This window comes from Podarcis bocagei (genome assembly GCF_964188305.1).
Source record: "Podarcis bocagei genome assembly, chromosome: 2".
Classification (NCBI taxonomy): domain Eukaryota; kingdom Metazoa; phylum Chordata; class Lepidosauria; order Squamata; family Lacertidae; genus Podarcis; species Podarcis bocagei.
The window spans coordinates 9203420-9222128 of record NC_138126.1 but is presented as its reverse complement, the minus strand read 5'-3'; the positions used below and the strand labels follow the sequence as shown (position 1 = coordinate 9222128).

The following is an 18709-nucleotide window of genomic DNA, read 5'->3' as shown; positions in this document are numbered from 1 at the left end:
TAAACAAACGTAATTTTAAGAATTTTTAAAAGTTCATTGTGTATCATTTCCCAGAAGCCCTTTACCTTTTTACACATCCACCACATATGAAAAAATAGTTCCTTCCTTATCCTTACATTTCCAGCATAAATTAGAGATATCTTTATACATTTCAGCAAGCTTTACTGGAGTCAAATACCATCAGTACATCTTCATATAATTTTCTTTTAATGAAGTACATGCCGTGAATTTTAAAATCTCTTTCCACAAGTTTTCCTATGATTCAAGTGGTATATTCTAACCTGTCTTTTGCCAAGTGTATCATTACAGCTTTAACCTCTTCATCTTTCGTCTCCCATTCCAGCAGTGGTTTGTACATTCTTGATAACAATTTCTCATTATTTTCTAATAATTCATTTTTGAACTTTGAGAATTCCTTCCCAAAGTCCTTCTCTTTGTCACCTCTGAATATGTCATTTATTTGGCAATATTGTAACCAACCTGTTAACAAAGCTTTTATATCCTCATATTTTTTTCACCTTTAATTTGTTTTCTACTTCTGTTAACAGATCTTTGTATGTTGCCCAGTTTCGTGTTTACCTCTTTTTACAGATACGGTTTCTAATGGGGAAAGCCACAAAGGTGTCTTGTTCTCTAATAAATTCTTATATTTGTCCCATACTTGGTGAATTGATTTCCTTATAATGTGGTTCAGGAATCCCTCATGCACCTTTGTTTTCTCATACCAAAATTAAGCATGCTAACCAAATCTATTACCACGTCCTTCCAGATCTGATACTTCAGTATTGTTTAACAGTATCCATTAGCCAATAATGTGGGGCCCATTGTGTAAATAATGTATATAAAGTAGATATTGTGGGGGAACATTCATTCCTCCTCACTACTATGAGCTGAATAAAGAGCATGAAATCCACTCTCGACTCCGAGTATATTTCACACCTTATAAACAATAAAAGCACAATTCTGCATTTGTTATCTTTTTCTGTTCTTCCTTTTGTTACGGAAAAATCTGGGTGCGGGGTTACTCTGCCACCCAACTCATCGGACTAAGTCCGTGGGTCCCTGCGGAAGAAAATGAGCTCAGCCGGACACAGGAGCAAACTGCAGAAGGTCCAAGTTTATTGCGCAACAGGTTCAAGGCGAGATTGAACAGAGAGAAAGGGGTGACATGAACTTTTGAAATTTCCCTCCATATCCCAGAATACAGTGCATGAAACGTCACGAATACATTATGGGAAGGTTGGGTTTCGCAAGTTACATCATGAATATACTTTACACGTCATGAATACATTATGAAAAGGTGGGATTACATTAATTAGCATTCTCGGATGAGGGAGGGGGGACATGCGGAGCGGGAAATATACATAGATACACATTTATTGAGTACCGGTGGTGGCAAGACAATGGGTCAGAGATATGCATCGTCTGCCACCTAATACTGCCTAGAGGAAAGGTTTGGCAAAACGATCTGACAGGATTAAGAAGTTCCTGCGTACGTGACCTGCCGCTTCGGGGATTATGGAAGTAGGGATAGCATCATGGAGTCCACGGGGAACTGAGTTGAATGACACCGAGAGCGAAGAAATCGGAGTTACGGTTGATTTTATATCAATTTCTAAAGATTTCAATGATTTCAAACCCATTCTGTACTATAGGGCAAAAGCAGAAACAGAATGGATACATTGTAACAGGATTTTGACAGTTTTACGAGGTCCCTGGTTTCGGATCCATTGTTCTCGCCGTGGGGGGCCATGTGGCGTGCAGGAGCTCCCTGAGCTAGCTTCTGCAGGACGAATGCATGGCTGTGATTGGCTAAAGCGCGGCCATAGGAATAAGTGGGGCCTCGGATGTTCCTAGAAGGAAGGGGGAAAGGAGCCCCCCCCCTTCCGTTCCGTATCACTTTGAAAAAACAAAACGAAACAAGAAATCAGTCCCTGGGGAGAAGATGTTCCATGATGATTAGTAGGCCCTGCTTAGTGAGGCCTTTGCAGGAGACATCCAGGCCTGGTTGTTCTCCACAACAAAACAAAAGAATTGTGGACCATAAAAAGGCGTGTTTCTTCATTTTAAAAGCACTTTATGTACCATTTATTTTGGTTGTGCAGGTCACGAGAGTCGTGGAGCTCTGCTGCCGCTGATTTACCATGTTTTCCAAGTCCTGGGGAGGGACAAGCCCCGCTCTCTGACCCCTGGTCACCTTCCTCTCTGTTTTCAGAGACTTCACATCCACGTTGAAGTGTCTCCTCTGCTCTTCGGGGCTGGAAACTTCCCTCCCCCCCAAAAAGGGATAAATGAGATTTTCCAGAAGTTGCACTTTGCACCCAGTGGTCCCAACTCCACCTTCAGAAAAGGGCAGCCCAAATTATCGAGGGGATGGAGGAACTCGGCTGTGCAGAAAGGTCGCAGAATTGGGAACTTTTTAGTTTAGAGAAAAAGCAAGTAAGAAGTGACACGATTATAAAATTATAAAAGTAGGTAGAGAAAAGCTTTTTATTTCTCCTAGCGCTAGAATTTGGGGGCGTCACAGGAAGCTGAATGGTGGAAGAGTCAGGATATATAAAAGAAACCCTTCGCACAGTGAGGAATTAAGCTATGGAACTCACTGCCACAAGAGGCAGCAATGGACTGCTGTAATAGAGGATTTGAGGAACCATTAAGGAGTACTCTTTGGGTTCAGTCAGTCAACCGGCTTGTAAACTATGCTGTTTTCAATGTGCATTTTATAGTTGGCTTCACTTAGCAATGTTTTCTTTTGAAATGTTCAAGTTCTTTTTGTTTTGTTAACTTTGTGTTAAATATGTATTCTGTAGTCGACCTCCTTTGTAATGTTTTCTTTTGAAATATTTTAAGATAATATTTTAGTTTCCTGTTAAATACGTTGCTTTGACTGTATACTTTATATTTGACATTCTTCAGAAATGTTTGATTCTAGATTGTTTTATTGACGTTAAATATGCAGTAAACCGCTTTGAGATTTTTTTAAAAAATCAAGCGGTATAGAAATTATTATTATTATTATTATTAATATAATTTGTGGTTGGGGGGAAGGTTAGATGGCATCAGCGGACCTCACTGCTCTCCCTTGTCAGTACTCCCTCTCTCCTTATCCCAGTTTCCCTAATGGCAGCTTGGCTCCCTCTCCTTGCTGCTTTCACCCATTTGGAGAGGGCGGGTGAGGAAGCAGACAGAGCTAGAAAAACGAAGAGGAGCCTGGCTGAAAGGAGCTTCCTCCCGAGTAATAATAATAATAATAATTTATACCCCTCCCATCTGGCGGGATTTCCCCAGCCACTCTGGGCGGTTCCCAACAGAATAAATTATTATTATTATTATTATTATTATTATTATTATTATTATTATTATTTATTTATTTATACCCCACCCATCTGGCTGGGTTTCCCCAGCCACTCTGGGCGGCTTCCAACAGAATATTAAAATACAATAACCTATTAAACATTTAAAAGCTTCAGGAGCAGCAAGTCAGAGACAGTTTCACTGTGATAATAATAATAATAATAATAATAATAATAATAATAATAATAATAATAAATATAATAATAATAATAATAATAACAATGTTTTATTTATATCCCGCTCTCCCCAGCCGAAGCTGGGCTCAGAGCGGCTAACATCAAATGTATAACACATTAACATAAAATCAGACAATCAATTAAAATACATCCTCACCTGAGATATTTGCCAGGAGCTGGTAAAGTGAGGGGGAGATACCCTAAAACGTTTCACTAATTGCCCAAAGTCTTCTAGTGTGTCTCAACTCTCCCCAAAAAGTGTTTTCCCTCTTATAATTTTATTTTTGATCCTAGTCCTCATTGCTGTTTCAGGTAAAGGAACGAACTGCAGAGGCAGGAGGCGATTTCTCTGAGGCCAAGGAAACGTTCCTTGTGGTGGCCTATCAATCAGGAAGGTGACGGCGAAACCGCCTTACGGAGTAAGCATAGATGGGCCCCTTCGACCAGAAGAATGGCTCCTTGCAAGTTCAGGATGAACATGATGTGGCACTTGTCTGAGTGCCAGTCCCTCAGGTTGCAGGATCCAAGGGGACATATGAAATAAGGCCATCCATCTGCTAAACCAGGGGCAGGCAACCTTCTCAGTCCGGCCCTCAGACGCTCCAGGACTTTGTCTTTTATTATTATTATTATTTCTTTGTTTCTTATCTTTGCTACTTCTTTATTTTTCTTTCTTTTATAAATGTCTATTTTATATAATTTTCTTTCTTTTTTTACCTGTTAAGAGATAGTACATAATGTTTGTACAGACATGTAAATTTTTTAATCAATCAAGAATATTAATTTAAAAAGAAGAAGAATGTGTCCTTTTATGTTAAATGCATCTCTGAGTTATTTGTGGGGCCTGCCTGGTGTTTCTACATGAGTAGAATGTGTGCTTTTATTTAAAATGCATCTCTGGGCTATTTGTGGGGCATAATAATTCATTCATTACCCCCCCCAAAAAAAAAAATATAGTCCAGCCCAGCACATGATCTGAGGGACGGTGGACCGGCCCATGGCTGGAAAAGGTTGCTGACCCCTGTGCTAAACTGATCCCAAACTTCTTGTCTACGTGACAAGCATGTACTACTGTGAAAAGAGCCGATATCACTTTCCTGAAAAAAGCGAGCAAAAGCAGGGAGACGTTCATCCAAACATAGCAGAGGAAAGCTCCCTCAGAACCACCCAGCCAATCCGAGCACGTTTCCTCAGTGAAGGTCATGCCCCTCTGCTTGGTTGCTAAGCAGCAGCTCCGCCCACCCCTCTTGGCCAGCTCTCTTTAAACACCACCAGATTTAACCCTTAGCTGATAAACTGCATGATCCCTGCTGTTGACCTTCCAACATTCCTGACCTCTTTGTCTCTCGCAGGTGATGAAACCGTGCTGACGATTCGTACTCAGCCATCTCTCCTTGGGTCACCTAATCAGGTAGAGGGAATCAGCACCGGGGACCCTGCCAGTACCGCTATCTTGCTACTGTTACCGGAAAATCCGAGGGCTCCCTTGGACGAAACAAAGACACCAGCCAGAGCAATTCAGAGCAAAACAGCAGCCAGTAGGCTCGGTCTTTATTAAGAAAAGACTGTCGCGACAGGACTCCCACCGCCCACAAGGTGAAGCAAAATGGAAGCCCCGAACAAACGTCAACTTGGAAGGACTGCAGAGTACGTGACTGCTCGGTTAAGGGATTATGGCCGCCTGGTATCAGGCCACCCCCCTTTGATAGTCTTTGTAATATACAGCAGAATAAAAGTGGTCCGGTGAGAATCCGAGGTACGGCTGATTTTTGGTGAATTTATAAAGAATACAGTCCTTGAAGTTCAAAGCACTTTCGCCTTCAGGAAGCAGCTTGCAACATTTTGATTAAATCAGTCACGGTCAATTGAACTCGGAAACTTTGTATTGAGAGCTGTCAAAACCAAGGGAAAAGAGCGCCAGTAGCCTGCAGTACCTGCGTGGCCGCCGCAAGGGGCGCTGTTCGATAACGCTGATTGGCTGAGGCGGCCGCCGATTGACCCAGAGTTCGGGCGACCGGTCTACCAATAATACAGATAGGGCGATGCGGAGCGTTACGGGAATACAGCAATGGGGAGCTGTCAAGCTGGCGCTTCCTTATTTACGGAAGGCTTTAGGGGATGTCCCTCTAAAAGGGGCATCTCCAGGGTCGGGATGGTGATGTGTGTGTGTGTGTGTGTGTGTGTGTGTGTGGAGCTTGTGCATAACAGTGTAACGTGAGGGGGGGTCTCCTGCTACACTACCCACTAGGAAGGCTGTCAACGCCACTCTTGAAGATTTGAATCAGGAGTGGGGAACCTTAGGCCTCATGGTAATAATAATAATAATAATAATAATAATAATAATAATAAATTTTATTTATATCCCGCCCTCCCCAGCCGAAGCCGGGCTCAGGGCGGCTAACAACAATAAAACAGTACAAAAGTACAGCACAAACAACATTCTAAAATCATTCATTATAAAATTAATTAAATTCAAGCCACTGGCCACCATTGGGCCAGAGCTCCATGAAGACTGCCGAGGGAGGGAGTCAGGCTGTGCCCTGGCCAAAGGCCTGGCGGAACAGCTCTGTCTTGCAGGCCCTGCGGAAGGATGTCAAGTCCCGCAGGGCCCTGGTCTCTTGTGACAGAGTGTTCCACCAGATCGGAGCCACAGCCGAAAAAGCCCTGGCTCTAGTTGAGGCCAGCCTAACTTCTCTGTGGTCTGGGACCTTCAAGATGTTTTTATTTGAAGTCCATAAGTTTCTCTGTGGGGCATACCAGGAGAGGCGGTCCTGTAGGTACGAGGGTCCTAGGCCGTATAGGGCTTTAAAGGTTAAAACCAGCACCTTAAACCTGATCCTGTACTCCACCGGGAGCCAGTGCAGCTGGTATAGTACCGGAAGAATGTGATCTCGCAGCGAAGACCCCATAAGGAGTCTCGCCGTGGCATTCTGCACCCGCTGGAGTTTCTGAGTCAGTCTCAAGGGCAGACCCACGTAGAGCGAGTTACAATAATCCAGTCTGGAGGTGACCATTGCGTGGATCACAGTGGCTAGGTCAGGGCGAGAGAGGTAAGGAGCCAACTGCTTAGCTTGGCGGAGATGGAAAAATGCCGCCTTTGTTATAGCTGCAATCTGCGCCTCCATGGAAAGGGAGGTGTCGAAGATTACACCCAAACTCTTAACGGACAGTGCTGGCACTAATTGCGCCCCCCCCAAGAGATGGGAGTTGCCCCCCCCCAATCCCATATCGTCCCATCCCAGCCACAGGACCTCTGTCTTCGAAGGATTTAGCTTCAACCGACTCCCACGTAACCATCCAGCCACAGCTTCCAAACATCTGGTCAGTGTATCTGGGGCCGAGTCAGGATGGCCACCCATCAACAGATAGAGTTGGGTGTCATCAGCATACTGATGGCAACAAAGCCCAAAGCTCCGGACAAGCTGGGCAAGGGGGCGCATAAAGATGTTGAAAAGCATCGGGGAGAGTATCGTACCCTGAGGTACTCCACACACCAAGGAGTGGCGCGATGACAATTCCCCCCCAAGCGCCACCCTCTGTCCCCGACCAGAGAGAAACGAGTGCAGCCATTGAAGGACTGTGCCCTGGATCCCCACGTCGGCAAGGCGGTGGTCCAGAAGTTCATGATCGACCATGTCGAAAGCTGTTGACAGATCTAGAAGAATCAGCAGCCCCGACACAGGCTCCCAGGTGGGGGGAAAAAATTCTCCAGCCTCTACAATGGTACCTTGGTACCTTGCCTTCTATGGTGAAACTTACCAGAAGAATAAGGAATCAAAATAACATTTTTTTAAAATAAAAGAATGGAAATGGTTTATTGAATATTTACAGATAAATTGTAAACAGATAAAAACATTGGTAGGGTTATTGTAATAACCTGCAGTTTCATACCAGTATATATTTAAAGAAGATTAATAAATGAGCAAATTAGGTTAATTTGGATATGCAGAAGATATTAAAAATAAATTTAAGGAACCGCAGAAAGAGGAGGAAGTCAAACCTTGAAATGTCAAAATGATTCTAAAATTAGTGAAATGCATAAATGTGAAAAGTATTTTAAAAATATTTTTACAAAATAATTGATTGCCTTCTAAACCACCATCTCAAGGCAATTTATATAAAAAAATGTTTTAAAAAGCAGTTATATACACAAAGGCAACAAATAAAAATAAGACTAAAACCGTAACAAGTGGACCCCCATTATTAAAATCTATTTATCCAGCTGGAAAAGGTCCCAATTCCCGCTCCCCCCCCCGAAAGGGATGCCATTCCACAGAACACAGACAGTGACACTAAGAGCCCCATTCTGGGTGTGTGCTTTGGGGATCTTTGGAACTTGCAGGAGAATCTCTGCTGTATATCTGGGACTGAGCAGAACAGGGACTTGCATGTGAGTACAAACTCCTTGAACTCAGCCCAGTAGCGGATTGGTAGCAAGTGCCAATCCCACTAGCAGGCTGTTCTATGCTGGCAGTAGTTTCCTCCCACAAGCCTGACGTGGATGGCACTGTGGTCTAAACCACTGAGCCTCTGGGGCTTGCTGATGGCAAGGTTGGCGGTTCGAATGTGTGCGACAGAGTGAGCTCCTGCTGCTCTGCCCCAGCTCCTGCCAACCTAGCAGTTCGAAAGCACACCGGCGCAAGTAGGTAAATAGGTACCACTGTGGCAGGAAGGCAAACGGAGTTTTCGTGAGTTCTGGTTTCCATCACAGTGTTCCATTGCGCCAGAAGCAGTTTATTCCTGCTGGCCACATGACCCCGAAAGCTGTCTGTGGACAAACGCCAGCTCCCTCGGCCTGAAAGCAAGATGAGCGCTGCAACCCCATAGCTGCCTTTGACTGGACTTAACTGTCCAGGGATCCTTTACATTTGTTAACCTTGCTCACACAAGCCACCTGGCTATTGCGTTCTGCACCAGCTACAGCCTGTGGCCCAACCTTCTACGATATCTCTTTGTACGGTGCATTGCAGTAAGCTAACTATGAGGGATGTGAGCAGATCCCACAATTTTTTTCCAGTGTAGGTGGGACTCATGAGGGTTTTTTTTAAAAAAAAAATCATAAAGATTTTATTTTCTTAAAGCTTTTTCTGTTTCATTTTATGATGCACATGAAACAGACATAGCAGCTATAACTGTAGGGATCAGACAGGATTACTATGAGGAATTATAAAATATGCATCGAGCCATTGTGTCCGCGATGAAAGCATTGCGCTGACTGGGTTTGATTCATTGACAATAATTTCTGATCAAATCCCACAAGCCTCTACATCCACGCCATTTTTCTCTACTGCCATTTCTCTATGTCTGACAAGCACGTATAAGCATTCTAGGACACAGACCAGTTGCCTGTTGCTGCACCAGCCATCCTAGGCCAGAAAGTTAATAGGTTACTTTGATGTAGTTTGTTGATCTTTAGATAGATCTTAGGGCCAGGAACAGAGTTCAGGAAGAGATGGTGAATACTACCGTTCCTTCCTTCCTTTACTGATCTTCTGAATCCTTACTTGCTTTGGGAACACTACAAGTAACAGCAGATGAAAATTAGGATATGAAAACAAAACTATAGAATAGGCACCTAGAATTGTACATGGATTCAAACAGCACAGTCCAAGTGAATAATATTGGCATTATCTGATGATCAAGTATATGCCTGGATTTGCCAAGCTTGTGACAACAGCTGTCTAGCAGATGATGTATATAGAATCATAGAACTGTAGTTATAAGGGACCCCAAGGGTCATCTAGGCTGATCACCGAAGAATTGATGCTTTTGAATTATGGTGCTGGGGGAGACTCTTGAGAGTGCCATGGACTGCAAGAAGATCAAATGTATCCATTCTTAAGAAAATCAGCCCTGAGTGCTCACTGGAAGGACAGATAGTGAAGTTGAGGCTCCAATACTTTGGCCACCTCATGAGAAGAGAAGACTCCCTGAAAAAGACCCTGATGTTGGGAAAGATGGCGGGCACAAGGAGAAGGGGACGACAGAGGACAAGATGGTTGGACAGTGTTCTCGAAGCTACAAACATGAGCCTGACCCAACTGCGGGAGGTGGTGGAAGACAGGAGTGCCTGGCGTGCTCTGGTCCATGGGGTCATGAAGTCGGACATGAATAAACGACTAAACAACAAAAGGGTCATCTAGTCCAACCCCCAGCAATGAAGTAATCTCAGCTAAAGCATCCATAGCAGAAGGCCATCAAACCTCTGCTTAAAAACCTCGCAGGAAGGAGAGCCCGCCACCTCCCGAGGGAGACTGTTCCATTGTCAAAACAGCTCTTACTGTCAGAAAGTTCTTCCAATCCAATAATGGCTGTCCTGGGGGGACCAGAACACTATCATTGGTTTACTCTCTGTAGGAGTTATTTCATATGATTAAAGATCTTCCCACACGCCAACCCTTTCTAAGATGTTTCCCTTGTATGAGTTCTTTATTGTTTAGGAAGGGAGTCCCTGTCACTGATGTTCTTTCCATACACCAAACATTTCTAAGATTTTCTCCCTGTATGAGTTCTTTGATGCGACTTAAGGGAGCTACTCTGACTGAAGCTCCTTCCACACTCTGAACATGTGTACGGTTTCTCCCCTGTATGAGTTCTTTGATGCAACTTAAGTGCGCTACTCTGACTGAAGCTCCTTCCACACTCTGAACATGTGTACGGTTTCTCCCCTGTATGAGTTCTTTGATGGCTAGTTAGAGTACCACCTTCACTGAAGCTCTTTCCACACTCGGAACATATATATGGTTTCTCCCCTGTATGAGTTCTTTGATGCAACCTGAGTTGGCTACCGCCACAGAAGCTCTTCCCACACTCCAAACATTTATAAGGTTTCTCTCCTGTGTGCAATCTTTGATGCGAGGAAAGGGAGTCGAGGTGACTGAAGCTCTTTCCACACTCCAAACATGTATGCGGTTTCTCCCCTGTATGAATCCTTTCATGCGAGGAAAGGGAGTCGAGGCGACTGAAGCTCTTGCCACATTTCCAGCATTTATAAGGTTTGCTGCCTTGATGAGTTTGTTGATGTCTAGCAAGCCCATTGCGGTGAGTGAAGCTCATTCCACACTCCAAACACGTATGCGGTTTCTCTCCTGTGTGCAATCTTTGATGCGACTTAAGGTGGCCACTCTGACTGAAGCTCCTTCCACACTCTGCACATGTATACGGTTTCTCCCCTGTATGAGTTCGTTGATGCGAGGTAAGGGCACCATTCCTACTGAAACTCTTTCCACACTCTGAACATGTATACGGTTTCTCTCCTGTATGAGATCTTTGATGCCTAGTAAGCTGGCCACAGTGACTGAAGCTCTTTCCACACTCTGAACATTTATACGGTTTCTCTCCTGTATGAGTTCTTCGATGCAAGATAAAGGCACTACTGTGACTGAAGCTCTTTCCACACTCCAAGCATTTATATGGTTTCTCCCCTGTATGAGATCTTTGATGCGAGGTAAGCTGGCCATATTGACTGAAGCTCTTTCCACACTCGGAACATATATACGGTTTCTCCCCTGTATGAGTTCTTTGATGCGAGGTAAGGGCAGTACTGTGACTGAAGTTCTTTCCACACTCTGAACAAGTATACGGTTTCTCCCCTGTATGAGTTCTTTGATGCGAGGTAAGGCTACCACTGACACTGAAGCTCTTTCCACACTCGGAACATGTATATGGTTTCTCCCCTGTATGAGTTTGTTGATGCAACATAAGGCTGCTCCTCCAAATAAAGCTCTTTCCACACTCTAAACATGTATACAGTTTCTCCCCTGTATGAGTTCTTTGATGCAACTTAAGGTAGCTACTCTGACTGAAGCTCTTTCCACACTCGGAACATGTATATGGTTTCTCCCGTGTATGAGTTCTTTGATGCGAGGTAAGGCTACCACTGACACTGAAGCTCTTTCCACACTCTGAACAAGTATACGGTTTCTCCCCTGTATGAGTTCTTTGATGCGAGGTAAGGCTACCACTGCCACTGAAGCTCTTTCCACACTCTGAACAAGTATACGGTTTCTCCCCTGTATGAGTTCTTTGATGCGAGGTAAGGTTACCACGTTTACTGAAGCTCTTTCCACACTCTAAACATGTATACGGTTTCTCCCCTGTATGAGTTCTTTGATGTAAAGTAAGAGTTGAGTGACTACGCAATCTCTTTCCACACACGGTGCATTCATGCTTTTTCTTCTCTCTAGGAATTTTATTTTCACCACCCTGAGACATACCAGAGTCAGCCTCCAGCTTCTGCCTTCGTCTCCCCTCTCGCCTGCTGCCTCCCTCTTGAACCCTCAGATTCCTTTGTTCTTTGAATCCTTTTGGTGACATTTCTGATTGTTCCCCTTCTGCCAGCATCCCTTCAACATCTCCTGATGGAATAAAAAGGCAAGCTGATGAAATGCTAAAGGAGCGTCTTCACCCCAATCATTCAGTCAGGACACAGAGATCCAGGTCCCAGGGCCTTGTGGCAGTTCCCTCACTGTGAGAAGGGAACTTACAGGGAACAAGGCAGAGGGCCTTCTTGGTAGTGGTGCCCACCCTGCGGAACGCCCTCCCGTCAGTTGTCAAAAAAATAACTATGCAACATTTAGAAGACAATTGGAGGCAGCCATGTAGAGGGAAGTTTTAAATGTTTTATTATGCTTAAGATAGAAAAAGGGACACGACAGGGATGCCCAATTTCACCATTGCTTTTTATATCGGTCCTGGAGGTCCTGCTGAATATGATTAGAAGAGACCAGCTGGTTAAAGGTATACAGGTCGGAGCTAAACAGTATAAATTGAGAGCTTTTGCAGATGATTTAATTTTGACATTACAGGAGCCAGAATCTAGTACTAAAAGGGTTTTAGACTTACCGTATTTTTTGCACCATAACACTCACTTTTTTCCTCCTAAAAAGTAAGGGGAAATTTCTGTGCGTGTTATGGAGGGAATGCCTACGGGTGGCATGCCTATGGATCTTCCTCCTCTAAAAACTACGTGCATGTTATGGTCGGGTGCGTGTTATAGAGCGAAAAATACGGTAATTCAAGAATTTGGTCAAGTGGCAGGATTTAAACTGAACAAGTTAAAAACCAAAGTTTTAGAGAAAAACTTAACATCAACTGAAAAAGAAAGGTTTCAGAATGAGACTGGTTTGACTGTGGTTAAGAAAGTGAAATACCTGGGGATTAATATGACAGCAAAAAATGTGAACTTATTTAAAGATAATTATGAAAAATGTTGGACAGAAGTGAAAAAAGATTTAGAAATATGGTCAAATTTGAAGCTTTCCTTGTTGGGTCGAATTGCAGTTATAAAGATGAATGTATTGCCTAGAATGTTGTTTTTGTTTCAAACATTGCAGATTGTGGACAAGATGGACTGTTTCAAGAAGTGGCAGAAAGATATTTCTAGATCTGTCTGGCAGGACAAGAAGCCCAGAATAAAATTTAAGATTTTAACTGATGCTAAAGAAAGAGGGGGATTTGCCCTGCCAGACCTTAAACTTTATTATGAATCAGCAGCATTTTGCTGGCTGAAAGAATGGCTGCTTCTTGAGAATACAGACATTTTGGACTTAGAAGGATTTAATAATGCTTTTGGGTGGCATGCATATTTGTGGTACGACAAGGTCAAAGTACATAAAGCATTTAAAAACCATATTGTCAGGAAAGCATTGTTTAATGTTTGGATAAGATACAAAGACTTAATGGAAAACAAAACTCCAAGGTGGTTGTCACCAATGGAAGCGAAAGCTCTTAAAAGACTCAATATGGAGTCCAAATGGCCAAAATATTGGGAAATTTTGGAACAAGAGGGAGACAAATTGAAATTGCAGAGCTTTGAGAAATTAAAAAACAAAGTGCGAGACTGGCTTCATTATTGTCAGATAATGGAGGCTTATAAATTGGACAAAAAAATTGGATTCCAGGTGGAAAAATCAAAATTAGAGACAGAACTGTTAGAACCCAAAACTAAGATTTTGTCAAAGATGTATAACTTGCTGCTGAAATGGAATACTCAGGATGAAACGGTGAAATCTGTAATGATTAAATGGGCACAGGATGTGGGACATAATATTATGTTTGCTGACTGGGAACAGTTATGGACCACCGGTCTGAAATTTACGGCATGTAATGCCTTAAGAGAGAATATTATGAAAATGATTTACAGGTGGTACATGACCCCAGTCAAGCTTGCAAAAATCTATCATTTGCCTGACAATAAATGTTGGAAATGTAAAGAGACTGAAGGTACATTCTTTCACCTTTGGTGGACGTGCCCAAGGATTAAGGCTTTCTGGGAAATGATTTATAATGAAATGAAAAAGGTATTTAAGTATACCTTCCTGAAGAAACCAGAGGCCTTTCTCCTGGGCATGGTCGGCCAATTGGTGCCAAAGAAGGATAGAACATTCTTTCTGTATGCGACAACAGCAGCAAGAACACTCATCGCAAAATATTGGAAGACACAAGATCTACCCACTCTGGAAGAATGGCAGATGAAGATGATTGACTACATGGGACTGGCAGAAATGACCGGCAGAATCCGAGACCAGGGAAAAGAGTCGGCGGAAGAAGATTGGAAGAAGTTTAAAGACTACTTGCAGAAATACTGTAAAATTAAGGAATGCTAGAATGATGTTGGACAGTACTTAAGTGGTTTTCAGCTGTAATGCTTAAGAGATAGAAAATAAGGTTTTGAAATAAGTAAAAGACCTAATGGTGAGGATTTGCTGTTCAAACAATTTAAACTGGAATATAAGAAAGGGTGGTATGAGGAGGTCTGGAAAGTAAGTTAAAAGAAAATAAGTAAATGGAATTTATATGTGGTTTTTTCCCCTTCTTTTTCTCTTTTTAAATTGTCTTTCCTTTTTGCATTTTTGTTTTTTCTTTTCTTTTTGTTATAATGTATTAACTTTGAAAATTTTAATAAATATCTTATAAAAAAAATTAAATGTTTTATTATGCTTTTATATTTGTTAGAAGCAGCTAGAGTGGCTGGGGCAACCCAGTCAGATCCGTGGGGTACAAATAATGAAAGTATTAATATGGTATTATTATTTATTGAGTTCATATACCGCCCTAAACCCGGAGGACTCGGCGTGGTTCGCAGAAAAGATCACATCATATATAATCAGAATAAAAACAATCCAATAACACCCCCCAAAAAAAGAGCCACATTTGAAAAAGACTATAGGATGTCAAACATATCAAGCAAAAGCCTGGTTAAAAAGGAACATGTTTGCATGGCACTTAAAGGTGTATATCCCTTCATGGATCACTGCCTTGTCGTGGCGAAGGAGCTTGAATAAGTCAGAGAAGCAGGGCCACCCAAGACAGACAGGTCAGCCAAGAGTTTAGACTACCGTATTTTTCCCTCTATAACACGCAGATTTTTTCTCCTAAAAAGGAAGGGAAAATGTCTGTGCGTGTTATTGAGTGAATGTGTGGTCCCTGGAGCCAAATGGCGCGAGTGGAGGCAAAAAAAAGCAGGCAAAAATCAAATTGCGCGTCTCGGAGAAGGGAAACCTGAAAAGAGGAAGTGGCTGCTTTCCTGCATTCTGCCTCAGGGTCTTACTGCCCACTCTCCTCTGTTTCCTTGCTGTGTTTGCTCAAACGGAACAAAGAGCAGGGAAAGCCCCTCCCCTCCAGGCAAGCAGAGAGGAAAGGAAAGGATCGTCCTTCATTCTAATTCCTCTCCGTGAAAACATGCAGGAGGGAGAGAGAGAGAGAGAGAGAGAGAGAGAGAGAGAGAGAGAGAGAGAGCTGGCTGGCTTGGGTGGGTAGGTAAGGGAAAACTTTTGCCTTCCTTTCCTCCCTCCCGTTATACCCCTCTCCTGCATTCTTAGCCAGCTGCTTCTCTGCACACCCCTCTCCTGCTCCTTGTCCACTCTGTGTTTTTCCTTCCCTCCCCACTTAAAATGTGGTTAAAAAGCATGGATCCACAGGATCTTTGCATTGGGTCACCCCAAATTCACCATCAGAGCACATAGCATGTCCATGGCTACAGCCTGCCCCCCAAAAATCACGCACCCACTGTTGCCTGGGGCTGCAATGGTGCAAAAACGTGGTTACAAAGCATGGATCCACAGGGATTCTCAGGATTTTTGCATTGGGTCACCCCAAATTCACCATCAGATCACATGTCTGTGGCCACAGCATGAAGCACAAAAATGATACATCCACTGTTTCATTCAGAATGTTTTTTCCCTTGTTTTCCTTCTCTAAAAACGATGTGCGTGTTATGGTCAGGTGCGTGTTATAGAGCGAAAAATACGGTAAATGTGATCCACCTGGAGAAGAAACTGGCAACCCACTCCAGTATTTTGCCATGAAAGCTCCATGGACATAAAAAAGGAGAAGCTTTGAGAGGAAAGTGAATTTCCAAGGCATGCTCTGATTCATGGGGTCACGGAGAGTTGGACACAACTAAGATGACTAATCAACAACAAAGGTGTATAAGGAAGGCGCCAGGTGAACTTCCCTGGGGAGAGCATTCCACAGGCGCGCAGCCACCCTCCAGACCACTTGAGGAGGAGGCCCACGAAGGAGGACCTCAGGATCAGGCTAGGTTCATATGGAAAGAAGCAGCCCTTGAAGTATTGTGATCCTGAGCCATGTAAGGCTTTATAGGTCAAAACCAGCACCTTGAATTAAGCCCGGAAACTAACTGGTAGCCAGTGCAGTCGGACCAGGATGGGGGTAATATGCTCACCCGCCTTACTCCGGTGAGCAACCTGGCTGCTGAATTCTGCACTAGCTGAAGTTTCCAAACTGTCTTCAGAGGCAGCCCTACGTATAACGCATATCTATATCTAACCTTGAAGTTACCAAAGCATAGACAACGGTAGATAGGCTATTCCTGTCCAGATAGGGGTGTAGCTGGGCTACCAGCCAAAGGTGATGGAAGGCACTACAGGCCTTCTGAGCCTCAAGTGACAGCAAAGGATCCAGGATTACCCCCAAGCTACGAACCTGCTCCTCCAAAGGAAGTGTAACCCCATCAAGAGCAGGCGACCTCCCAGCCATCTGCTCTAGGGAACCACCCACTAACTGAGCCTCACTCTTATCTGGATTGAGCTTCAATTTGTTGGCTTTCATCCAGTCCATTACCGAGGCAGGACACTGGTGGGAGAGGGTGCTCAGGGGTGTTGGGAGTAGTAATAGTAATAGTATTAGCCTGTCTAACTAAGGCCTCAGCCACGCCTGGAATTTTAATGTGGACTTGAAGTTGCTTGTTTCTCCTCTTTTTTAACCTCTTCTGCCCAGAACTGCTGTATTTAATTGAAACACAAATGTTTTTAAATGTGTGTGGTTCTTTTGGGGGGTGTTATTGGGTTGATTTTGTTTATGTTTTGATTATGTAATTTTCAGTTTTTATATTGCAATTTTATCCTGTGGACTGCCCTAAGGCCTGTGGGTACAGGGAGGTATACAGTTTTAATAAATTATAATAAAATCAGGCCGGATAAAAATTATTACAAGTTCCAGGTGCAGCCCCAGCAGAAGGTTTTCCAATGCTTAAGGGTTTGCCTTGACCCCAAGCCCTATGGGGAGCCCAAGGAAGCTCCCCAACCTGCCCAAGTTGGCCTGCAGGAAGGAGAGCAGGAGAAAGATCTGCCCTTCCATTGGGAAAAGATGTCCTACCCCCATACAAAGGGGGAAAGCCCTATAAATGCATTACTTTAGCGGAATTATATACAGAATGCATTAATTATGGCAAATGTAAATATTTGGGGAAATACCCTTTGCAAAGGCGTGAGCATTAGGCGAGATCTGCACCAAAATGTTGAACAATTTTCAAGAGTTCTTTAAAAATGTGAAAATCTGGACAAATTGATGACTAGAAAAAGGAGACGCAGAAAAAAACTTACATTGAAACGGTTTGCCTACTGGGGTTTTTTTAAACTCCCTCTCCGCATTCCCTCCAGCTGCACCCCCCTTATAAAACATCATAATATGACCCACCTCCAGCGCCTCCGCGAGGAAGGAAAGCCGCCGCCATGACCGGCATCTGCCACCCCGCCAAAAGCGGGACAGGAAGCGGAAGCTGCTATTCTCCCGACAGCCTTTTTTTTCTTCCGCTCTAGGAATCTCAGCTCTGTCGCCGCTGCTCTTAACCGTTTCGGAGCCGAGCGGCAGGAGCCTCTGGGCTTCTCCGGGCAGAGAGCGAGGAGAGGCGCTGGTCTCGCCTCCGGAAAGCCCCGCTGGATCAGCTGCGCGGGAGCCCCAAATAGTTTTCTAAACTATTTCAAATATATATATATATATTATTTTCAATTTTCAAAATAACAATAGTTCCCCTTTTGGTACATAGATATCCAATCCAAATTTGCAATAAATGGCTTTTCCCCCGGCCCCCCTGGTTTCCATTCCCCCCCTTTATTCACCTTGCATATAATTATATTTCTACTATTAATTTCAACTTCTTTCCCCCCTCCTAATTCTATTCTTAGTTCATAAATATTACATCAAACCTGCTAATGTTTTGACGTTTTTACAGTGTTCTCTAAAATAGTCTATAAAGTTTCCCCATTCTTGATTGAATTTTTTCTCATCTTGGTGCCTGATCTTCAGCTATTTCGGCAGAGTCAGTCATCTTAGTTATCCATTTTTCTTTCTTTGGGACCTTTTCTTCTTTCCACATCTGGGCTAGCAGCATTCTGGCCACTGTGGTCGCATACATAAAACAGTCTCCTTTGCTTCCTTGGCAATTCTCCTCCTATTACACCTAGTAAAAAAGCCTCTGGTTTTTTTAAAACTAATTTTAAGAATTTTAAAAAGTTCATTGTATATCATTTCCCAGAAGCCCTTTACTTTTTTACACATCCACCACATATGAAAAAATTGTTCGTTCCTTATCCTTACATTTCCAGCATAAGTTAGAGATATCTTTATACATTTTAGCAAGCTTTACTGGAGTCAAATACCATCAGTATATCATCTTCATATAATTTTATTTTAATGAACTACAAGCCGTGAATTTTAAAATCTCTTTCCACAGCTTTTCCTATGATTCAAGTGGTATATTATAACCTATGTCTTTTGCCCAAGTGTATCATTACAGCTTTAACCTCTTCATCTTTCGTTTCCCATTCCAACAGTGGTTTGTACATTCTTGATAACAATTTCTCATTATTTTCTAATAATTCATTTTTGAACTTTGAGAATTCCTTCCCAAAGTCCTTCTCTTTGTCACCTCTGAA

The 18709-nt window shown here is 43.1% G+C and overlaps 2 protein-coding genes and 1 long non-coding RNA gene across 3 annotated transcripts in view; 2 read left to right on the top strand and 1 right to left on the bottom strand.

Moving 5' to 3' along the window:
• The window catches only part of LOC308580736 (uncharacterized protein), a 154119-nt gene that overhangs the window by 95836 nt on the left and 39574 nt on the right, over positions 1-18709 (top strand). The gene's annotated exons all lie outside the window — the stretch shown is intronic.
• LOC308581404 lies at positions 525-15521 on the top strand. The gene is made up of 2 exons (XR_014005058.1): positions 525-787; positions 14860-15521. It is a non-coding gene; the product is annotated as an uncharacterized lncRNA (long non-coding RNA).
• On the bottom strand, positions 7603-17678 carry LOC308580588 (uncharacterized protein). The gene is made up of 2 exons (XM_081182455.1): positions 17472-17678; positions 7603-11887 (listed from the first exon to the last, which is right to left on the bottom strand). Exons 1-2 carry the CDS (start codon positions 17515-17517, stop codon positions 10017-10019), a joined length of 1917 nt encoding a protein of 638 aa, XP_081038581.1. The 5' UTR covers positions 17518-17678; the 3' UTR covers positions 7603-10016.